At 37.5% G+C, this 20,414-nt stretch overlaps 1 protein-coding gene across 1 annotated transcript; it reads right to left on the bottom strand.

Moving 5' to 3' along the window:
- Window positions 1–1,928: 1,928 nt before the first annotated feature.
- LOC115950880 (stress-induced protein KIN2-like) lies at window positions 1,929–2,677 on the bottom strand. The gene is made up of 3 exons (XM_031068156.1): window positions 2,550–2,677; window positions 2,393–2,461; window positions 1,929–2,187 (listed from the first exon to the last, which is right to left on the bottom strand). Exons 1-3 carry the CDS (start codon window positions 2,601–2,603, stop codon window positions 2,113–2,115), a joined length of 198 nt encoding a protein of 65 aa, XP_030924016.1. The 5' UTR covers window positions 2,604–2,677; the 3' UTR covers window positions 1,929–2,112.
- Between the last annotated feature and the right edge of the window lie 17,737 nt (window positions 2,678–20,414).

The raw sequence follows: 20,414 nt of genomic DNA, 5'->3' as shown, positions 1-20,414 counted from the left end.
TTGGTGGTTGTTGTTTTGATTGTTGTTGGTTGGCTGAGATTTGTGGATCGGCGTTGATGTGGGTTACGATGTGGGTTTTGGGTCGGCGTTGATGTGGGTTTCGATGTGGGTTTTGGGTTGGCGTTGATGTGGGTTTTGGGTCGGCGTTGTGGGTGTGAGATTTGGGATGGGTGAAGGTTGATGAAGGTTGCTACGGATGATCTGGATCGGTGAAGGTTGCTGTTGGTGTTTGTGTGATGAAATGATGAATCGGTGGCTATGTTTGTCTGTTTGAATCAATGGCTATTTGTTTGTTTGAATCGGTGTTGGTTTGGCATTTGGGTGGTGGTTGTGCTTGGTGATTGGTTTTTTTTTTTCCCCTGTTTTGTTGGTGGTTTTTGCCTTGCTGGGTGTGTGTGATGGTGGGGTGGTGGTGGCTGTTGGTGCGGCAGTGGTTGTTGGTGGCTGTTGGTGCGGCAGTGGTTGTTGGTGGCTGTTGTTGCGGCAGTGGTGATGTGCCGTTGTTGTTGATGGTAATGAGAGGGAGTAGATAATATATTATTTTAATGTGTAGTATATATTATTTTAATATATAGTATTGAAGGATAAAACATCTGATAAATGGGATGTTGTAAAATAATGTGGTAAAATAATGTGGTAAAATAATAAAGTAGGTGTTTGGTGTGGCAAAATGACATAATTTTTGCCACAGCTGCTGTGGATGCTCTAGCTTGTACTATTAGACCATTGGAAAATTATCTTATTTCATAGAGTATCAGCCCTAATTATCCTGCAAGCTGTTTTGCTGCAAACTTCTGATTTATCTTAGTTTTCAGAATGTTTGAGATGTTGAAATATTTTAATTCTTAAATTATTTTGAATCTTATTGTAGATAATTATTCTGTTAAAACATTTGAGCAAAAGTACAAAAGGTGGGGGCTTCAATGAGCATTCGCAATTAAAATTGATTTTTGTACCTGAATGATATCATGTAGGCCTTCAAAATGTACTGCCAATAATTTTTGTGTAGTGGTATCTTTTTATTCGATGGACTTATTTAGTAGCTTGAAGTCATTGTTCTTTTATTCATAGAGATAGCAAATAATTATCAAATGCAAGTTTGCAATTCTTCTGGCACTATTTCATCAAAATAAACTTTTCCTAGATAGTTCTCAACAAGGAGATTCTGGAATACCACATTGGAGAGGATGGTGTAGTTCAAGATACTTGCAGGTAAATCTAAAACGAATAGGTGATGGATAATATTATAAGAAAGGTAGCTCTCAAGTTCTAAGGCTGTGTAGCTCAAGATACTTCATGAATATCAATCTATTTTCCTCCTCTCTGGATTGTGTGGAATCTATTTCAAAGGAAATTTGTGTACAAATTAGAATTTTCATTTGAAGAATTCTTGGGTTTTTGTTGCTGCATCTTAGAATCATTATCTGATTATTGCATCCACAGGCTGTTCAGAGGGTTGTTACTGATATATCTAAGATTGGCGGCTAAAGTCCAGGAATTTTATAGAATTTTTAGAAGCATTATAACTCACTTTCGTAGAAATATATTGGGTATGCCCTTGATTTAAAGGGAAATTAGATACAGAAAATGTGGGAATGGTGGCAGGCTCCAAAATGTGGTAAACACCCAACTTCACTGGTTTCTAATTACAAGACATGTTTAATAGAAGCATTGTGATTTACTGATTTTGATCCAAAATAATTTTAGATGTTGAAGCATTGCAATTAATTGTACTTAAGAGGCTGCCAAAAAATTTGACACGAAATACCCTGGATTCCATAGCTGCATGAATTAAGTAAACTTTTTGCTCATCTATTGAATTATATGCTGTGGATTGCATTGTTAATGTATATTTTTATAGCAGTAGACTTGTATTTTGAATTGTATCTATAGATATTAAGAAAACTTGTGCATGATCTTCGAATTCATGGAGAAAAAATCTATAAAAGAGTTCCCTTGTTAATTCAGAAAACAAATTCAACCAGCTCTATGAGAGCAAGATCAAAAGAAAGTACAAAGTAGAAGAAAACAAAAATTGATTACTCAAACGCTAAAAAAGCACAAATATTTATTTGGGGAGGTCTTGCATGGTGAACTCCAATAATATTAGTTTCATTTGTTTCCTCCAACTGCATTCTTAACAGCTTCACAAGCCCCTTGTGCCTTAGCCTTCACCTGCTGACCAGCCTGCAAGTTGCAACAGAATTCCATTTGTAAGCAAATTAACAAAGATTTGGGGACTAAAATTGTGTCTCAAAGTGACAAGTCCTTGGGATCAAACTAAACTAGTTTGATATGAAAACATTTTTCCTGATACTTGAGATGAGAAGCATTTTGTTATGTTCATTTGTAATTGTAAACTTGTAGTAAAAAGTAAAAAACTTGGTTGAACCTCTTGGCAAGATTCCTTGGTAGATAGGGCAGCATTGCTCGCCTTGTCTGTCATGTTGCTTGCCTTTTCCTAAACCAAAACAAAAATAACACATTATAATAAATGCATGAAATGTAGAGTTTCAGTTGATATAAAAATAAGAGGGATAAGAAGCCACCTGAGTTTGGCCCTTGACCTGGCCAGCTTGGTAACTCGCATTCTGGGTGTCCATAATTCACTTTCTGCTTGGAACTTTAACACGTAAAAAGAGTAATTCAGGCTCTAAAATTCAACTTCGTTGGGTGATGCAACAAACAAATGTGAGGCTAAATTTATAGGACTTTCAAACTGATCCACTACTTGACACGTTTTTGTTTTCTCATAATATGTTCATAACATGTGTCGTTATATGATTGAAGTTTGGCATTTTTAAATTGGCCTTATGACCAGGTTCTTCTTTTTATGACACTTGGTTCAATTACAAGTTGGTTACGATTTTAGAGGGATTTTTTTTTTTAGAGGGATATTTTAGAGGGATATGGACTTTGTCTTTCACAGTTTATTTTGGATCAGAGGAAAACACATGTCATTGTGTATGTGTATGGCATTGAATCAATCTAATATTTTTTTAATATAAAAAACAATAGAGGCATGAGAATTTAATTCAGTCTTCCTTCTATAGAGCCACGTCCGATTCGTCCTCCCCCACTCTTTTTTGGAAAATGTCTAGTGCACATCGCTTGATGCACATATAGTACACACTTTTCAAAAACAAGAAAAATCGTGATTTTAACTTTTAAGTCATGATTTTAAACTGTGAAATCATTCAAGTCACAATTTTTTTTTACAGAAAGTATGTATACTATGTGTGCAAGTGAGTGTTTGTTTCTCCTTTCTGGTCTGTTGTATTGTTGTTTTTTATCAATAAAATGTATTTGTTTCCAATAAAAAAAAAAAAAAAGTGAGTGTTTGTGTAATAATCACTCTCCACTTTTTTTTTTCATCCCTCTTCCAGCTACGGTTTCTTTGTTCTTCTTCCAGCACTTTTGGATGTGATTTCATGCTAATGACATGTTGATAAATTAAACTGTGACATTTATGGTTTAGATCTTATAAATTGGGCCTTGATATGTGCCCATCCAATTGGGCTTAGCCTTCGGCTGGACTGCTGAGAAAGTAGAGGCAAAAGAAAAGAAAAAAATTTGTTTTTCAATTTGGATTATACAATGTCTTTTTTGTGTGTGTGTGTGGTTATTATTGCACCGTTTAGATAATTAAAATCATAATAAGAAAATACTATTGGCATGGGGCAGCTGGAGGTGCCTACCAGCCAAACCACATGATTGCTGTCCTACACTCCTACTTGCTTATTTTGTCTTAAGGAGCTAGGACTGCACTGCTAAGTTCTAACACTTGTGCTAGAGACATCTTATTATTATTATTTGAATAAAACTATATTGTATATTTATTAGACTATTTTTTTTTATGGGAATATATATTAGACTATTGAATCAAAGTATTCCAGGTACATTATTAACCAGTAAAGCCATTACATTACATCATTGAAGTTTTCGGCTTCAGTTGCTGGCCTCTGGGCTGGTCGGTTTGTTCAAGTATAGCCATGAGTCAATGCTATGTGTCTTATTGAAGATCCCAAAAGTCTAAATTCAGGATGGATGAATTATTATTATTATTATTATTTTAAATTTTAGTATGGATGAATTATGTGCAAAGGATTCCTTTAACTTGTTTGTTGCCGTTTGGGCGAGTTGGTTTGGGGAGGGCAAGGGTTTGAGTTACAAAGGTAGCATATTTAGTATGCAAGTATTTTTAACTATCTCAAAAAAGAAAAAGAAAAAAAAAAAAAAAAAAACCTTGATTGGATCACCATTTAGTGCTCTCTCTTTTTTGGGTATATCTTTTGATGCAATTTAAAGAGATATAAAAAAAAAATAATAATAAAAGAGAAGAATAATCAAGAAGTATTTCAACCTTAATTAGTCATTCCGCAATATCAAAAAAGAAAAAAGTAGTCATTCGGTAGAAGCTGATTGCTCTGCATATAAAATCACTTCTAAATTCTAATAGTCATTGACCGTGTAGAAATTAAGAGACAAAGAAAAGGGAGAAGGAAACTATTCTGAATGAATCACTGTACATTGTTCTGTATTTTCAGTACATAGGAAGCTATACAATACAAGGGTGTACATATATAAAGTGATTATGGTTAATCTAGAAGGATCCCTTGATTAGACTAAAATTAAGGAATATTAATACCACGTTGTGGTAGTCACAACCAAGGCTAATCAGGATACTAGCAAGTACCCTAACAAAATTATCAGGATACATGAGATACATTAACATCGCATCTCAAACTCAAGGTAATGTGGTGAAGCCATTTTGAGTTTGAAGATGAGCAAACAAAAACTTAATGATACAAAACGAAGTTGTAGTCGATTTTAATGTAATTTATACGCTCATGGAAGACAGTTGGGCAATTTGATAAAAACAAATCACAGTTGTAAGAATTTCAATTAGCTTCAAAAAATAAATTCATTCTTCAAACCATCAAGTTGTCTAGGATGCTGCAACATCTTATGTTCCTTTGAAATGATGGAACCCAAAATTCATTCATGAATGCTTTGTTGTTGGAAAGAAACAAGTAAAATACGTTATTAGAGCTTACAATTTCTTCTTAGAAAAGAATGCTACAATCGGAAAACAACTCTTCCTTGAAGCCAACAAAGAAGGTGATACCAACCCAAATATGGACTTGTTAATTTGCTCTATTAATTACATGAATGAAACACGGATGAAAATCAACTAGTTTTTAATCAACCGAATGGAAAATAAGTGCTTAAAAACTACTATCAAGTCCTGCAACATTCGATTTTTGGAAACAAAAAGAAAAGAACAAAATTATTTGCAAACCAACAAAGATGCAAAGAAAATGGAGTTGTTCACTGGGAAATGGAGAATCACACGTAAAACATGCAGTATGTGTTCTATCGATTTGGAGACACTAGCAGAGGAAGGGTAGGGCCATGGCCCCCTTGGGTTTTAAAAAATTTCTCCCTCCCTTTTATGTTCTTATATTTAAGGGATAAAACCCTTTTTCGTCCCTACATTTTCACACGATTCTCACTTTGATTTCTAACTTTTTTTTTCACTGTTTTTAGTCCCTATCCTGAAAAATGCGTCTCGTTTTAGTCCTTGACGTTACATCAGAGACGGAAATTGCATAATTGGCAAACAGAAAAAATTAAAAATATTGAAATAATGCACCCTGTGTCCACGTGGCTTTCCACGTTAGCCTCTAAATTAAAAAAAATTAATTTATTAATTTTAACTAAACAAAAAATTAAAAACAGAAATAAAAACCAAACCCAGTAAAACAACAAATTTCAAACCCAGCAAATTTAAAACCCAGCGAGAACAAGATCAACAAAACACAAACCCAGCAAATTTAAAACCCAAAAAATTAAATTCAAACCTATATTCCGAAAATCTGGATTTGATTTTTGTGTTTGATGTTTTGTGTAAATTTTAACTAAATGAAAAAAATAGGAAAAACTGAAATAAAAATAAAAACCCAGAAAAGTAAGAAAATTCAAAACCCAGAAGGAGAAGGAGAACAAGAACAAATCCAGAAAATTCATACCACTGTCACTACTAAACCTCCATACCCAAACCACTGAGATTCATACCCAAACCCACTATTGAGCCACAAACAACCACTAAGATGCATACCCTTCAGTTTTCAGAGACCCATGCAAGACCCAAGATCCATAACCCTTCAGTTCTACCAAGCCACAAACCCACCAGCTAAACCAACCTAACAACCACCGAAGCCAACCTGGCCATCATCGAATCCAACCCAGCCAACCCATCAAATCCAACCGACCCACAGCGAGCCACGACCACCCCACCCACGGCGACCCACGACGAGCCATGACCACCTCACCCACGGTGAGCCACGACTACCCATGAGCAGACATTGGACCACGGTGATCTGAATCCCACCTACCTAAAGCCTCCACCTTGATCTGTGCCACGCCGATCTGAGGAAGAAAGGAGAGAGCGTGGGAGAAAGAGAGAAACTCTGAAAGTGAGAGGAAGAGAGAGAGTGAGATTAAAAAATAATCTCGGGGTTTTGAATTTTTTGTTCTTGTTCTTGTTCTTCTGGGTTTTTGAATTTTCTTACTTTTCTAGGTTTTTATTTTTATTTCAGTTTTTTTTCCTTTTTTTTCATTTAGTTAAAATTTACAAATTAATTTTTTGTTTTTAAAAAATGACGTGGCATTTGTGGGTATTATTTTAATATATATTTTTTTTTTCGTTTGCCAGCTATGCAATTTCCATCTCTGATGTAACGTCAGGGACTAAAACGAGACGCGTTTTTCAGGATAGGGACTAAAAGCGGTGAAAAAAAAAAAGTTAGGGACCGAAGTGAGAATCGTGTGAAAATGTAGGAATGAAAAGGGCTTTATCCCTATATTTAAAATAAGAATTCTTATACAAAATTTTACTAATGGCGCCATAGATTTTTAAGAAAAATTTAAATGATTAATGAATCATTTTATCATTATTCTTGGGATACAGTTTGACTACAACTTCTTTTTAAAAAGTTAACATTGCTACATATTTTGAAAATATAACCGTTGGATGGCATGTTCTTTAGGCTTTTAACATACATGTCAAATTTTGTGCCAATCGGATTTTATTTACTATATGATCCATAAATTTATTTTTAATGCATAATTTTAGACTACAAAAACTTGCAATTTAAAAAATTAATTGATGACATAACTATTGATGTTTAATCTTCTGTAAATTTTTCAAGCATAGAAAATATAAGAAGAAAATGTAATTCAATTAATGGTGAATTTTTTCAAAATTTACATCAAATAAAAAGATATTGAGTAAAGTTGTAGTCTTAGGCTATAATCAAGTTTATAACCAAACTTTGTCCTCTTTCCTGTACCATACATAGCTCCTTAAATTAAAGTGTCTCGAGTTATATTTTCTATAAATATATAAGTTTATATAACAAATATAATCTGCCAATTTCCTCTTAATACTTTTATTCTATGTGTAGCTCATTTAAGATATATATATATATATATATATCCCTAGAATATATAGTAAATCTCATTAATAAAAACCTTCTTTAATTTCCAAAAACTAAACTTTTTTTGAAAGACTTATTATTATTATTATTATTATTAAAAAAATTGTAGTTAGAAATTAGAGATTGGATACTAGTATGTTTTAGATTTTGTATTTGTATAAGAAATGACAATTGCGAATTTCCTGGCTAAGAGTTAAATATACTTATTACGTACATTAGTCATCTACGAAAAATAAAGGTTTTTCTTTAGTTTTTATTAGGCACATAAAGGGACGTTCTATTATTTAAAAATCATAATCGTTAAAACTATTTGTACAGTGCGCGGTCATTGGACCATTCTATATAGGCCTCGTTGTGCACGATGCGTGGATACTAGCCCATTGTAGGCCCAGATGGTATGATGTGAACGGCAGGTTAGCCGAGATGCCTCAATTATCCATGCACACCCTGAAATACCTCGGTAATACCTTGGGGAATGTCGCTGTCGAGCACTATTTGACGTCTAGCTTAAGGTTCAATATTCAAACCCCTGTTCCCAAAGTGGGGTCCATTCTTGTTAGGAATAATCAAAATGGGATCCACCCACACGAGTGTCACCAGAAAATAATCATCATTGACCCACTATGGAAAGACTATTAGTAAGAGGAAAGGATATGAAAAAGGGGTTGGTGGAGTAAAAGTGTTCGGCAGAAGATATCCTTTACTCTAGTGGGCTTTCAACCGTCCTAAGGGACTATGCATTGTAGGAAACCCATAAACCCACAATAACAAATAAATTGTGAGCCCAATCACACTGTCGGCCCATTAGTCGTCAGTTGGGCTTGCACAATTGGCGCCGTCTGTGGGAATCTCCTACTCAGCTGTAGTTCCACCGAGATACATTTGACTGAACATGTCTGACCATCGCTCAGCGAGCTATGCTGATAGTGGGTCGAGGGGCTCGTCTCAGAGTTCGAGCTGGCCAAAGAGGAGGCATAAGAGGAATGAAGACCTAAGACACAAACGAGATAGGGAATGCTCTAGCTCGAGAGAGGGATCGTCGCAGACGTACCGGCCAGCGTCCAAAGTCCCCGAGCAAGACCATCGTGACAGGAGAGATCAGGAATTAGAACGCTTGCGCAGATTGGTCAGGGACCTGGAATTAGAGGTCCGAGGTAGATGCTAAAGAAGGAACCGCAACGAGTCTCCTAAAGGGTTAGTAAGTGTTGGGAGTAGTCATGGAGAAGCGTCCCACCAATCTGGTTCCCGTCGGTCCAAGGAGGGATAAAGGGATTTCACTGATGGGGAGTTAGTTTCTCCTGAACGGTGTAAGCACTGGAGTGTCGCAATGGATGTCATGAGCTGTGCGCTGCATAAAGCGGCTCGGTCATCGTTCTTGGATGAGATTGAACGTGCTCAAATGCCGAGGAGATTTAACAGACCATCGTTTATCTCGTATGATGGGAAGACAGATCCCGTAGAGCATGTCAGTCATTATATTCAAATGATGTCTCTTTACAATCAAAACGACGCTCATGTGTAAAGTATTTCCTTCTAGTCTCGGGCCTACCACTTTGAGGTGGTTCAATGGGTTAAGGAAGGGATCAATTCATAACTTCGGAGAGCTAATTTAGGAGTTCGGAGTCCGGTTTATGACGTGCAACCAAGTACCACAGCTGGTGGATGCATTACTCTTTATGAAGATGGGAGCTGGGGAAACTCTTTAGGACTATGCCAATAGGTATTGGGAATTGTATAATGAGATCGGTGGAGGTAATGAGAAGGTGGCTGCAAGTACCTTCAGGCTGGGTCTGCTTGAAGACTCGAAGTTACAGGATTCATTAACTAAGAGGCCTCCCGAGAATATACGGCAACTTATGAGGCGCATTGAGGAGTATAAAAGGTTGGAAGATGATCGGCAGCAGATCAAAGGAAAAACCCCTGCCACATCGCAGTATACGAAGGATCCTTGGTCTGGGGGCTTCCAATCGAGGACGAGGAAAGAATTGAGAATTCAAGAGCCCGATGCTCGTCCCAGGGAGATCAATGTGACGTTTAAGGAGCCGGTACATAAAATTCTAGAATGGATAAAAAACGAACCCTACTTTCGATGGCTGAGCAAAATGGGGGGTGATCCAACAAGGAGGAATGAAAGTCTTTACTGCACTTACCATCGGGACAAGGGGCACACCACGGAGCAGTGTTGAGTGTTCAAGGACCATTTGGAACAGTTAGTGAAGTCTGGGCATTTGAAGAAGTTTGTAGTGAACCCTGAGGGCGGTTTTGCCGGAAAGGCCCCCAAATCACGGGGGAATACGCTCCCACCCCTGTTAGGTGTAATTGAAGTTATCCATGCAGCCTCCATGGCCACCATTGTGAGTCAGCGGAAGGGGGTACTAAGTGTAGTGTCGGTAGAGAATGCCAGAGAGGATGCTCGGCCTCGGAAGAAAGCTAAGTGCTCCCAAGAACCAATCGCATTTGGGGATGATGATTTGGAAGGAATCACTCAGCTGCATGACAACGCACTCGTGGTTACCGCATGAATAAACGGTTTTATAGTGAAAAGAGTGCTAATAGACTAGGGCAGTGGGGTCGAGGTGATGTATCCCAATCTATTTAAAGGGTTGGGCTTGAAGGCAAAGGATTTGTCCAAGTATGATACCACTCTAGTGGGATTTGATGGCCGAATGGTGGTACTAGAGGGACAAATTTCACTCCCCGTGAACACGGAAGGAAAGGAGGTGATGGTAAACTTCATTGTAGTCGGCTCATTTTCTCCCTATACGGTAATACTCGGCAGGCCGTGGATTCATGTGATGGGGGCAGTCCCGTCCACTTTGCATGTTAAGGTGAAGTTTCGTACCAACCATGGTGTCGTCGTGGTTCGAGGAGACTAGCAGGTAGTAAGGCAATGTTTAGTGGCGGCAATATACCGAGAGATAAAGCAAAAAGAGTTTGCCGAAGAGGTCCCTTTGTAGCAATTACAGGAGCCCTAAGAGGGCCAGGAGGCTGATAGTGCCGAGGATTTGATTAGGGTAAGTATACTTCCATATGAGAATAGGAGTTTGCAAATAGGAACAAGTATGAAACACGAGGACTGGGTAAACCTGCTGTTACTACTAGTTCAGAATATGAATGTTTTTGCATGGAGTCCATACGAAGTACCCGGAGTGGATTTGGAATTTATTACCCACAAACTCAACATGGACCCATTGTACCCACCGAAGAAGCAGAAGTCGAGGAGATTGACTATGCAACATGTTGAAGCTATTAAGTAGGAGGTTGAAAAGTTGAAGGAAGTGGGGGCGATAAGAGAAGTCATTTTCCCGGAATGGCTATCCAATACCATGGTAGTGAAGAAGAAGAAGAACGGTAAGTGGAGGGTTTGTGTGGACTTCACCGACCTTAACCGAGCATGCCTGAAAGATCCCTTCCCAGTGCTGAAGATCCATTAACTTGTGGATGCCACATGTGGACACCCTAGGATGAGCTTTTTAGACGCTTTTCAAGGCTATCATCAAATTGCTTTAGCCGCCGAGGATTAGGAGAAAACGTCATTCATCTCCCCTGAAGCTAATTACCACTACATAGTAATGTCGTTCGACCTAAAGAATGTTGGGGCCACTTATCAAAGGATGATGACTAGAATGTTCAGGGAGAAGATTAGGAATATGGTGGAAGTCTACATTGATGAAATAGTGGTGAAAAGCAAGGAATATTAAAGGCATGTCGGTGATTTAGCAGATATATTTGAAGTACTCAGGCGACACAGGTTACGTCTCAATGCTGATAAGTGCATTCTTGGTGTAGGGGCTGGAAAATTTCTCGGGTACATGATCACTCACCGGGGAATAGAAGTGAATCCCGATCAGATAAGTGCTATAGAGCGGCTCAAGCCATCGAGTAATCCAAAGGAGGTACAGGTATTGATCGGGATATTAGCTGCATTAAACCGGTTTGTCTCCAAGTCCGCTGATCGGTGCCGTCTTTTTTACCAATTACTAAAAAAGTGGATAGGCTTCCAGTTACCGAGGAATGTGAAAGGGCTTTTCAGGATCTGAAGAAGTACCTGGTAAGCGTGTCGATATTGTCTGCCCTAGAGGTTGGTGAAGATTTGTTTATATATTTGTTGATATCTGAGCACGCAATAAGCGCGGTATAATTGAGAGATTAGGGAGTTCAAAAGCCAATCTACTACATTAGCAAGACCTTGGTCGATGTAGAGGCGAGGTATTTGCCCCTGGAAAAGCTGGCATTAGCCTTAGTGCATGCAACCAGAAAGATACCTCACTACTTTCAAGCTCACACGGTATATGTGTTGACCGAGTATCCATTACAATCTTTACTCAAGAGGTTCGACTTTACGGGCTAGATAGTCAAGTGGGGGACCAGGCTAGGATCATTTGATATTCGGTATCGACCTCGAAGCTCGATCAAGGGCCAAGTACTTGCTGACTTTATTGCAGAATTTACTCCTCAGAGAAACCAGAGGGTCGTGTGTAATGTGGAGGCTTGACCCTGGAGGGTGTTTGTGGATGGTGCGTCCAGCGCAATGGGAGTGGGGGCTGGTATTGTTATAATATCACTAGAAGGAGTGAAAGTGGAGCATTCATTCAGGTTAGGGTTTAGGGCATCGAACAATGAGGCCGAATATGAGGCCCTTCTTGCGGGATTGAGGGCCGCGCTTAGCCTTGAAATGACCGACCTAGAGGTGTATATGGATTTTCGACTGGTGGTTAGTCAAGTTGAGGGTAGCTTTGAAGCCAAAGATCCTCGGATGATTGATTACTTGAAACTTGTGACGCAAATGATGAGCAAGTTTTAGAAGATGAGGTTAGTTCAAATTTCTCGAGGACAAAATAGGCATGCAGATTCCTTAGCAACTTTGGCATCATCGTTGACCGATGAGGTACCTCGGCTGATCAAGGTGGAAGTGGTGAAGGAACCCAGTATTGATCCAAAAGTCAATGTCTCGGTTGTTGCATCATTTGAGCCTAGTTGGATGGACCCGATCATTGAGTTTCTAGCCAAAAACTGTTTACCAAGCGAAGGCAAAGAAGCAGACAAAGTGCATAGAATTATTGCTCGATTCTAGTTGTCCGAAGACCGCAGATTGTATTGAAGATCTTTTGGAGAGCCTTACTTGTTGTGACTCCATCCTGCCAAGGTTAATGAACTTTTAATCGAGCTCCATGAAGAGGTCGATGGCAACCATGTTGGAGGCTGCTCATTGGCCCACCAAGCAATGACCCAAGGATTTTGGTGGCCTAAGATGCAAAGAGATGCTGCTGAGTATGTCAAAAAGTGCGAGCAATGCCAAAAACACGCCCCATTGGTACACCAACCTACAAGAAGTTTGAATCCCATCAGCAATCCCTGGCCTTTTGCACAGTGGGGGCTAGACATCATTGGCCCATTTCCCCGAGCTACCGAGAATAGAAGGTTTGTCTTGGTGGCTGTGGATTATTTCACTAAATGGGTCAAAGCTGAAGCATTGGCTAATATTCTGGATGTGGATGTCAAGAAGTTTGTTTGGAAGAACATAGTGACGAGGTTTAGGGTGCTAGAGTCCTTAGTGTCAGATAATGGGTTGCAATTTGACAGTAAATCTTGTTGCAAGTACTACAATGACCTCAGCATAAAGAATAGGTACTTGACCCCGGCATATCCCCAGAGCAACGGTCAAGCCGAGGCAATAAAAAATGTAATTGTTAATGGGTTGAAGAAGAGGCTAGAGGGAGCAAAGGGAAGATGGGCCAAGGAGTTGCCAAACGTGTTGTGGGCGTACTATACAACACCGCAGAGATCAACAGGTGAGACTCCTTATTCCTTAGCATATGGAGTGGAGGCGGTTATATCAATAGAAATAAGTCTATGTAGCATAAGGACCTTAGAATTCTCCCCAGTCATGAATGAAGAAGCAATGGTAAGACAGTTGGATTCACTAGAGGAGTGCTAAGAAGCAGTGACTATCCGCTTGGCAAATTGCCAACAGAAGCTGGTTCAACGGTATAACAAAGATGTGAAGATAAGAGAGTTTGGTGCTAGTGACCTTGTGTTACGAAGAGCTGTGGGAGGTGCTTGGGACATCAGTGCCAGGAAACTAGCTTCGAACTGAGAAGGACCATACAAAGTCACCACCATAGCTGGAGCAGGAGCGTACTACTTAGAAGACATGGAGGAGAGGCCACTTCCCCGACCATGGAATGTACAAAACTTGAAAAGATATTATCATTAAGTATGTCAAGCTTGGGTGTTCGGAATGTACAATACTAAGCACATGGATTATAATGAATGAATAGAATGTGAACTTTCCCACTCAAAACTGCTTATCACAAATTTTCTAAGGACAAAAGCCTTGGTTCAGCTTGACCCCTGTCACCGACCAGGTAAAAACCTTACCATAAAATTTTCTAAGGACAGAAACCTTGGCTCGGCATGACCTCTGTCACCGACCAAGTGAAAACCTTACCCTAAATTGTCTAAGGGCAGAAGCCTTAGCTTGGTCTAACCCCGGTGACCAAGCAGGCAGAAGCCTTAGTATGAATTCTCTAAAGACAAGAAGAAATATCATTATGTAGTTTCTAGTACGGAAGCCTAGATAAGGCAATTAACAGACACCCTAAGTGCTGATCAAAACATACCATGCAAGTCAAATGGGGAGAACAAGACAAATATAGACAATAAAATCTAAAATGTTTCACCACCAAACCATGGTGACATTAAATACAAGTCATAAAATGAAAATGTTAGGTACCAAAACCATCACGATACCAAGTATCAAGTCGTGTCACCACATCTCAATGACCGTAGGCAAATTAAAGTAAAAATAAAGGTAAAGATAAAGTAACTTTCATAAGCTCAAATCATTGGGTTCTGAGGTTGTTCGGGCATAGTGGAGGCGGCGTCCATGGTAGACTGGACGTTAGGATCCAACAGTGGAGGCTGTGTTGGTCCTCGCATAGCGTTTGGGTTGTTAGTGATTTTGAGATCAATCAGCTCAGCGTGAGAGTCAATCTCTTCGACCAAAGCCCCCATACTCTGATTGCCTTCCTCTTCGGCGCGAGCAAGGTTTTGAACTGGAGGATCAAGGTATGGGATATGCTTGGGGTTTCTAAACGGCGAATCCTCTGGCACCCCTATAATAGATACGGCTACCATCCATCCTTCGCTGAACCCATATTTCCGAGATTGAAATATGACTGGTTCGCAAGAGTTCTCAGCATCAGCAAACCTTTGTCATAGAACTTGTCTTCACTCACCTCTAGGGTTGCTTTCAGGTCAGCAACTTCTTTGTCTCTAGCCGAGATTAGGCTCTCAGCTTCGGCTAATTTGAGCTTCATCTCCCCTAACTTGGTCTCCAGCTCTATGGCCCTCTCCTTGGCCAATGCTCGAGCTCTCTCGAGTTCTCTAGCCTTTCCTTTAGCAGCCTCTGTGGCAATGCCCTTCTCCCTCACAGTCACCTCTGCTACCTCTTTCAGAGCTTTTTCTTTCTTAGCATCCTTGGCAGCATACTTCACCCCTTCCTCCACCATGTAGGCTAGTTGGGCCGCCTATTAAAATAACAAAGGATCATTATGTAAGAAGTAACAGGAAACTATAGAAATGACTAACCGAAAAGAATTGAACATTACCGCAATAGCGTGCCATTGGAGTTTGAGAGCAACTGGCTCATCACTGCTGTCCGCAAAGTATCGCACGTCATTCAGCAACTAAAAGGCTTTCCCCAAGCTCCTAGCAATCCGACCACCTTCCCCGGCAGCCCAGTTCCTAATACTAGCAGTCATCGCTAGTGGCTAATCACCAAGCATAAAAGTGCTTTGCCATCCAACCGCAGGTTGTGCAAAGGAAAAGGCTACATTCGAGCCCACGACCACAGTTGCTATTAAGTTCTGAAACAGTGTTTTTTTGCTATTAGTTCTAGAAAAGTGGTAGATTGCTATTAAGTTTCGAAACAGTGTTTTTTTGCTGCATATTTTCCAAAATCGGGGTATTGGGCCATTTTGGCCAAAAGATATCTATATTTATAAACGAAAACGGCATAGTTTATTGAGTCTATATATATTTCAAAAACACTAATAGAAATCAATTCTCATCTGGTTCCGTAGTTCGATTCTCCTCTCTCTCTTCATCGCCAGAAATCTCCAATCTTCTTCAATCGGTAATCGGAATTTCCTTTCAAACTCTATACTATATATTATATTGTTCAATTCAATTTCAGTTGTAGCAGTTATTTGCATGTAAAATTTTTCTTTTTTAATTTAATATTTTTGTTTTCTTTTTTCTAAGCGTGAGAATTGGTTTGCACAACTTTGAACTCTCACTCTCAGTTTATTTATTTATTTTTTTGGTGTGGATTTGAGATGTATAGAATTTTGGAATTCGATTCCAAATCTATTGTTGTGTGAAGTAGCCAAAAAGCTGAAAATCGAATTCAAGACGGAATCGGTTTTCCGAACTTTCAATTTCTAGGGTTTTAGTTTCTATGGAGATTAAATCCTTCAAATTCGATGCGGAATTTCAAAGAGGACATTGGTTTTGGTTTCAGAATAACTGTTGTGCTAATCAAACAAGCAAAACCTATTCAAAAACCAAACTTTAAATAAATAATTAAAAAAATCCAATTTTTGTGAAATTAAATATTAAATATAAATAGGCATGAGGCTTTGGAAAGTTAGTTAGAATAACTTGTTTTTGGTTTTTTTTATTATTGTTAATCGAGTTCGGAGAAAGTAGAATTAGTGCTTGGCAAAATTTTGCAAAGCTGAATGATGTGAACAGTTTTACTTAATGTAGAAATTAAATTCATATTTTGAAATTAAAATCTCTATATTTTACAATGCTTCTATTTAAATAAATAAAAACATAAAAAAGCTACTTATTTTTATGTTTATGTTTATTTGTCGATAATCCCAAAAAAAAAAAAAAGTTATAAGGAACTCAAGTTCCTTACAAGGTACTTGAGCTCGGTGAGCTCGAGTATCGTAGAAATTTTTTTTTTTAAAAAAAAACAGCATTTTATATATAAATGGTACTCGAGCCTAGTATTCTTGAGTATTGTGTTGCATGGTACTCGAGTTTACCAAGCTCGAGTACTGCATTATTTTTTTTAATTGCCTAATTTCCAGCTCAGCATGGCCATGGTGGCAGAACTAAGGGGAACTCGAGTTCACTGTGCTCGAGTACCATTCTGGAACTTGAGTTTCAGAAACTCAAATTCTAGAAAAGTGGTAGATTGCTATTAAGTTTCGAAACAGTGTTTTTTTGCTGCATATTTTCCAAAATCATGGTATTGGGCCATTTTAGCCAAAAGATATCTATATTTATAAACGAAAACGACGTAGTTTATAGAGTCTATATATATATATTACAAAAACGCTAATAGAAATCAATTCTCATCTGGTTCCGTAGTTCGATTCTCCTCTCTCTCTCTTCATCACCAGAAATCTCCAATCTTCTTCAATTGGTAATCAAAATTTCCTTTCAAACTCTATACTATATATTATATTGTTCAATTCAATTTCAATTGTAGCAGTTATTTGCATGTAAAATTTTTCTTTTTTAATTTAATATTTTTATTTTCTTTTTTCTAAGCATGAGAATTGGTTTGCACAACTCTGAACTCTTACTCTCAGTTTATTTATTTATTTTTTTGGTGTGGATTTGAGATGTATAGAATTTTGGAACTCGATTCCAAATCTATTGGTGTGTGAAGTAACCAAACAGCTGAAAATCGAATTCATGACGGAATCGGTTTTCCGAACTTTCAATTTCTAGGGTTTTAGTTTCTATGGAGATTAAATCCTTCAAATTCGATGCGGAATTTCAAAAAGGACATTGGTTTTGGTTTTAGAGTAACTGTTGTGCTAATCAAACAAGCAAAACCTATTCAAAAACCAAACTTCAAATAAATAATTAAAAAAAAAATCCAATTTTTGTGAAATTAAATATTAAATATAAATAGGCATTAGGCTTTGGAAAGTTAGTTAGAATAACTTGTTTTTGGTTTTTTTTATTATTGTTAATCGAGTTTGGAGAAAGTAGAATTAGTGCTTGGCAAATTTTTGCAAAACTGAATGATGTGAACAGTTTTACTTAATGTAGAAATTAAATTCATATTTTGAAATTAAAATCTCTATATTTTACAATGCTTCTATTTAAATAAATAAAAACATAAAAAAGCTACTTATTTTTATGTTTATGTTTATATTTATGTTTACCAAGCTCGAGTACCACATTATTTTTTTTAATTGCCCAATTTCCAGCTCAGTAGTGCCATGGTGGCAGAACTAGGGGGAACTCGAGTTTATTGTGCTCGAGTGCCATTCTAGAACTCGAGTTCTAGAAAAGTGGTAGATTGCTATTAAGTTTCGAAACAGTGTTTTTTTGCTACATATTTTCCAAAATCGTGGTAATGGGCCATTTTGGCCAAAAGATATCTATATTTATAAACGAAAACGAGGTAGTTTATTGAGTCTATATATATTACAAAAACACTAATAGAAATCAATTCTCATCTGGTTCCGTAGTTTGATTCTCCTCTCTCTCTTCATCGCTAGAAATCTCCAATCTTCTTCAATCGGTAATCGGAATTTCCTTTCAAACTATATACTATATATTATATTGTTCAATTCAATTTCAGTTGTAGCAGTTATTTGCGTGCAAAATTTTTCTTTTCTAATTTCATATTTTTGTTTTCTTTTTTCTAAGCATGAGAATTGGTTTGCACAACTTTGAACTCTCACTCTCAATTTATTTATTTATTTTTTTGGTGTGGATTTGAGATGTATAGAATTTTGGAATTCGATTCCAAATCTATTGGTGTGTGAAGTAGCCAAACAGTTGAAAATCGAATTCAAGACAGAATCGGTTTTCCGAACTTTCAATTTCTGGGGTTTTAGTTTCTATGGAGATTAAATCCTTCAAATTCGATGCGGAATTTTAAAGAGGACATTGGTTTTGGTTTTAGATTAACTGTTGTGCTAATCAAACAAGCAAAACCTATTCAAAAACCAAACTTCAAATAAATAATTTTTAAAAAAATCTAGTTTTTGTGAAATTAAATATTAAATATAAATAGGCATGAGGCTTTGGAAAGTTAGTTAGAATAACTTGTTTTTGGTTTTTTTTATTATTGTTAATCGAGTTTGGAGAAAGTATAATTAGTGCTTGGCAAATTTTTGCGAAGCTAAATGATGTGAACAGTTTTACTTAATGTAGAAATTAAATTCATATTTTGAAACTAAAATCTCTATATTTTACGATGCTTCTATTTAAATAAATAAAAACATAAAAAAGCTACTTATTTTTATGTTTATGTTTATGTTTATGTTTACCAAGCTCGAGTACTACATTATTTTTTTAATTGCCCAATTTCCAGCTCAGCAGTGCCATGGTGGCAGAACTAGGGGGAACTCGAGTTTACTGTGCTCGAGTACCATTCTGGAACTCGAGTTTTAGAAACTCAAGTTCTAGAAAAGTGGTAGATTGCTATTAAGTTCCGAAATAGTGTTTTTTTGCTACATATTTTCCAAAATCATGGTATTGGGCCATTTTGGCCAAAAGATATCTATATTTATAAACGAAAATGAGGTAGTTTATTGAGTCTATATATATTACAAAAACGCTAATAGAAATCAATTCTCACCTGGTTTCGTAGTTCGATTCTCCTCACTCTTCATCGCCAAAAATCTCCAATCTTCTTCAATCGGTAATCAGAATTTCCTTTCAAACTCTATACTATATATTATATTGTTCAATTCAATTTCAGTTGTTTGCGTGTAAAATTTTTCTTTTTTAATTTAATATTTTTGTTTTCTTTTTTCTAAGCATGAGAATTGGTTTGCACAACTTTGAACTCTCACTCTCTGTTTATTTATTTATTTTTTTTGGTGTGGATTTGAGATGTATAGAATTTTGGAATTCGATTCCAAATCTATTGGTGTGTGAAGTAGCCAAATAGCTGAAAATCGAATTCAAGACGGAATCGGTTTTCCGAACTTTCAATTTCTAGGGTTTTAGTTTCCATGGAGATTAAATCCTTCAAATTGGATGCGGAATTTCAAAGAGGGCATTGGTTTTGGTTTCAGAGTAACTGTTGTGCTAATCAAACAAGCAAAACCTATTCAAAAACCAAACTTCAAATAAATAATTAAAAAAAAAATCCAGTTTTGGTGAAATTAAATATTAAATATAAATAGGCATGAGGCTTTGGAAAGTTAGTTAGAATAACTTGTTTTTGGTTTTTTTTTTATTATTGTTAATCGAGTTTGGAGAAAGTAGAATTAGTGCTTGGCAAATTTTTGCAAAGCTGAATGATGTGAACAGTTTTACTTAATGTAGAAATTCAATTCATAGTTTGAAATTAAAATCTCTATATTTTATGATGGTGTAATGAAAATCCACAAGTCGTATCTCGTCCATATAAGTCATCCAAAGAAAAGAAAGGAAGATGGAGCATGCTCGTCCATAACAACCTCATTTGTCTGTCCTTAAAGGACGGACGAGGTTGTTGCGCCCTGAGCATGTTAAGCCTTAGACGACTCAAATTTCCACCAGGTGTGAGAGACGAGTCGAACCATTACAAGTCAAGTCCAACAACCGTTGTAGAATGCAGATCCAAATAATGTAACTTCCATGGCAGTTATGGAAGTTACCTCCGAATCTTTCGAACTCCTCAACAATAGGAACGGTTACCAAACAAGTAACCGTTCCCCGCATGCTATATAAGCACTCGCCAATGAGAGGGTAGGGCATTCTGATACTTCCAATATACTTGGAATTTCAAAAAGACTAGCTTTGCCATCGGAGGATTCTTGGCCGGCTTCCACCGGTCTCCTCTGATTCTGTGTTTGTTTTCTCAGGACTCAGTCATAAAATCATCAATGCCCGAGACTTTCAGCCCACTGATATCACATGATTCATCAGTTGGCG

This window comes from Quercus lobata, chromosome 6 (assembly GCF_001633185.2).
Source record: "Quercus lobata isolate SW786 chromosome 6, ValleyOak3.0 Primary Assembly, whole genome shotgun sequence".
Lineage (NCBI taxonomy): Eukaryota > Viridiplantae > Streptophyta > Magnoliopsida > Fagales > Fagaceae > Quercus > Quercus lobata.
The sequence above is the reverse complement of the archived record's forward strand: the minus strand, read 5'-3'. Positions and strand labels throughout refer to the sequence as shown.

Bases quoted from the DNA above. Each gene is read 5' to 3' on its own strand.
- LOC115950880 (XM_031068156.1), bottom strand. From the start codon at position 2,603: ATGGACACCCAGAATGCGAGTTACCAAGCTGGCCAGGTCAAGGGCCAA. The intron at 2,462-2,549 runs GTGGCTTCTTAT...GTTTTGGTTTAG, and splicing joins AGGTCAAGGGCCAAACTCAG to GAAAAGGCAAGCAACATGAC. The intron at 2,188-2,392 runs GTTCAACCAAGT...TGCAACTTGCAG, and splicing joins CCAAGGAATCTTGCCAAGAG to GCTGGTCAGCAGGTGAAGGC.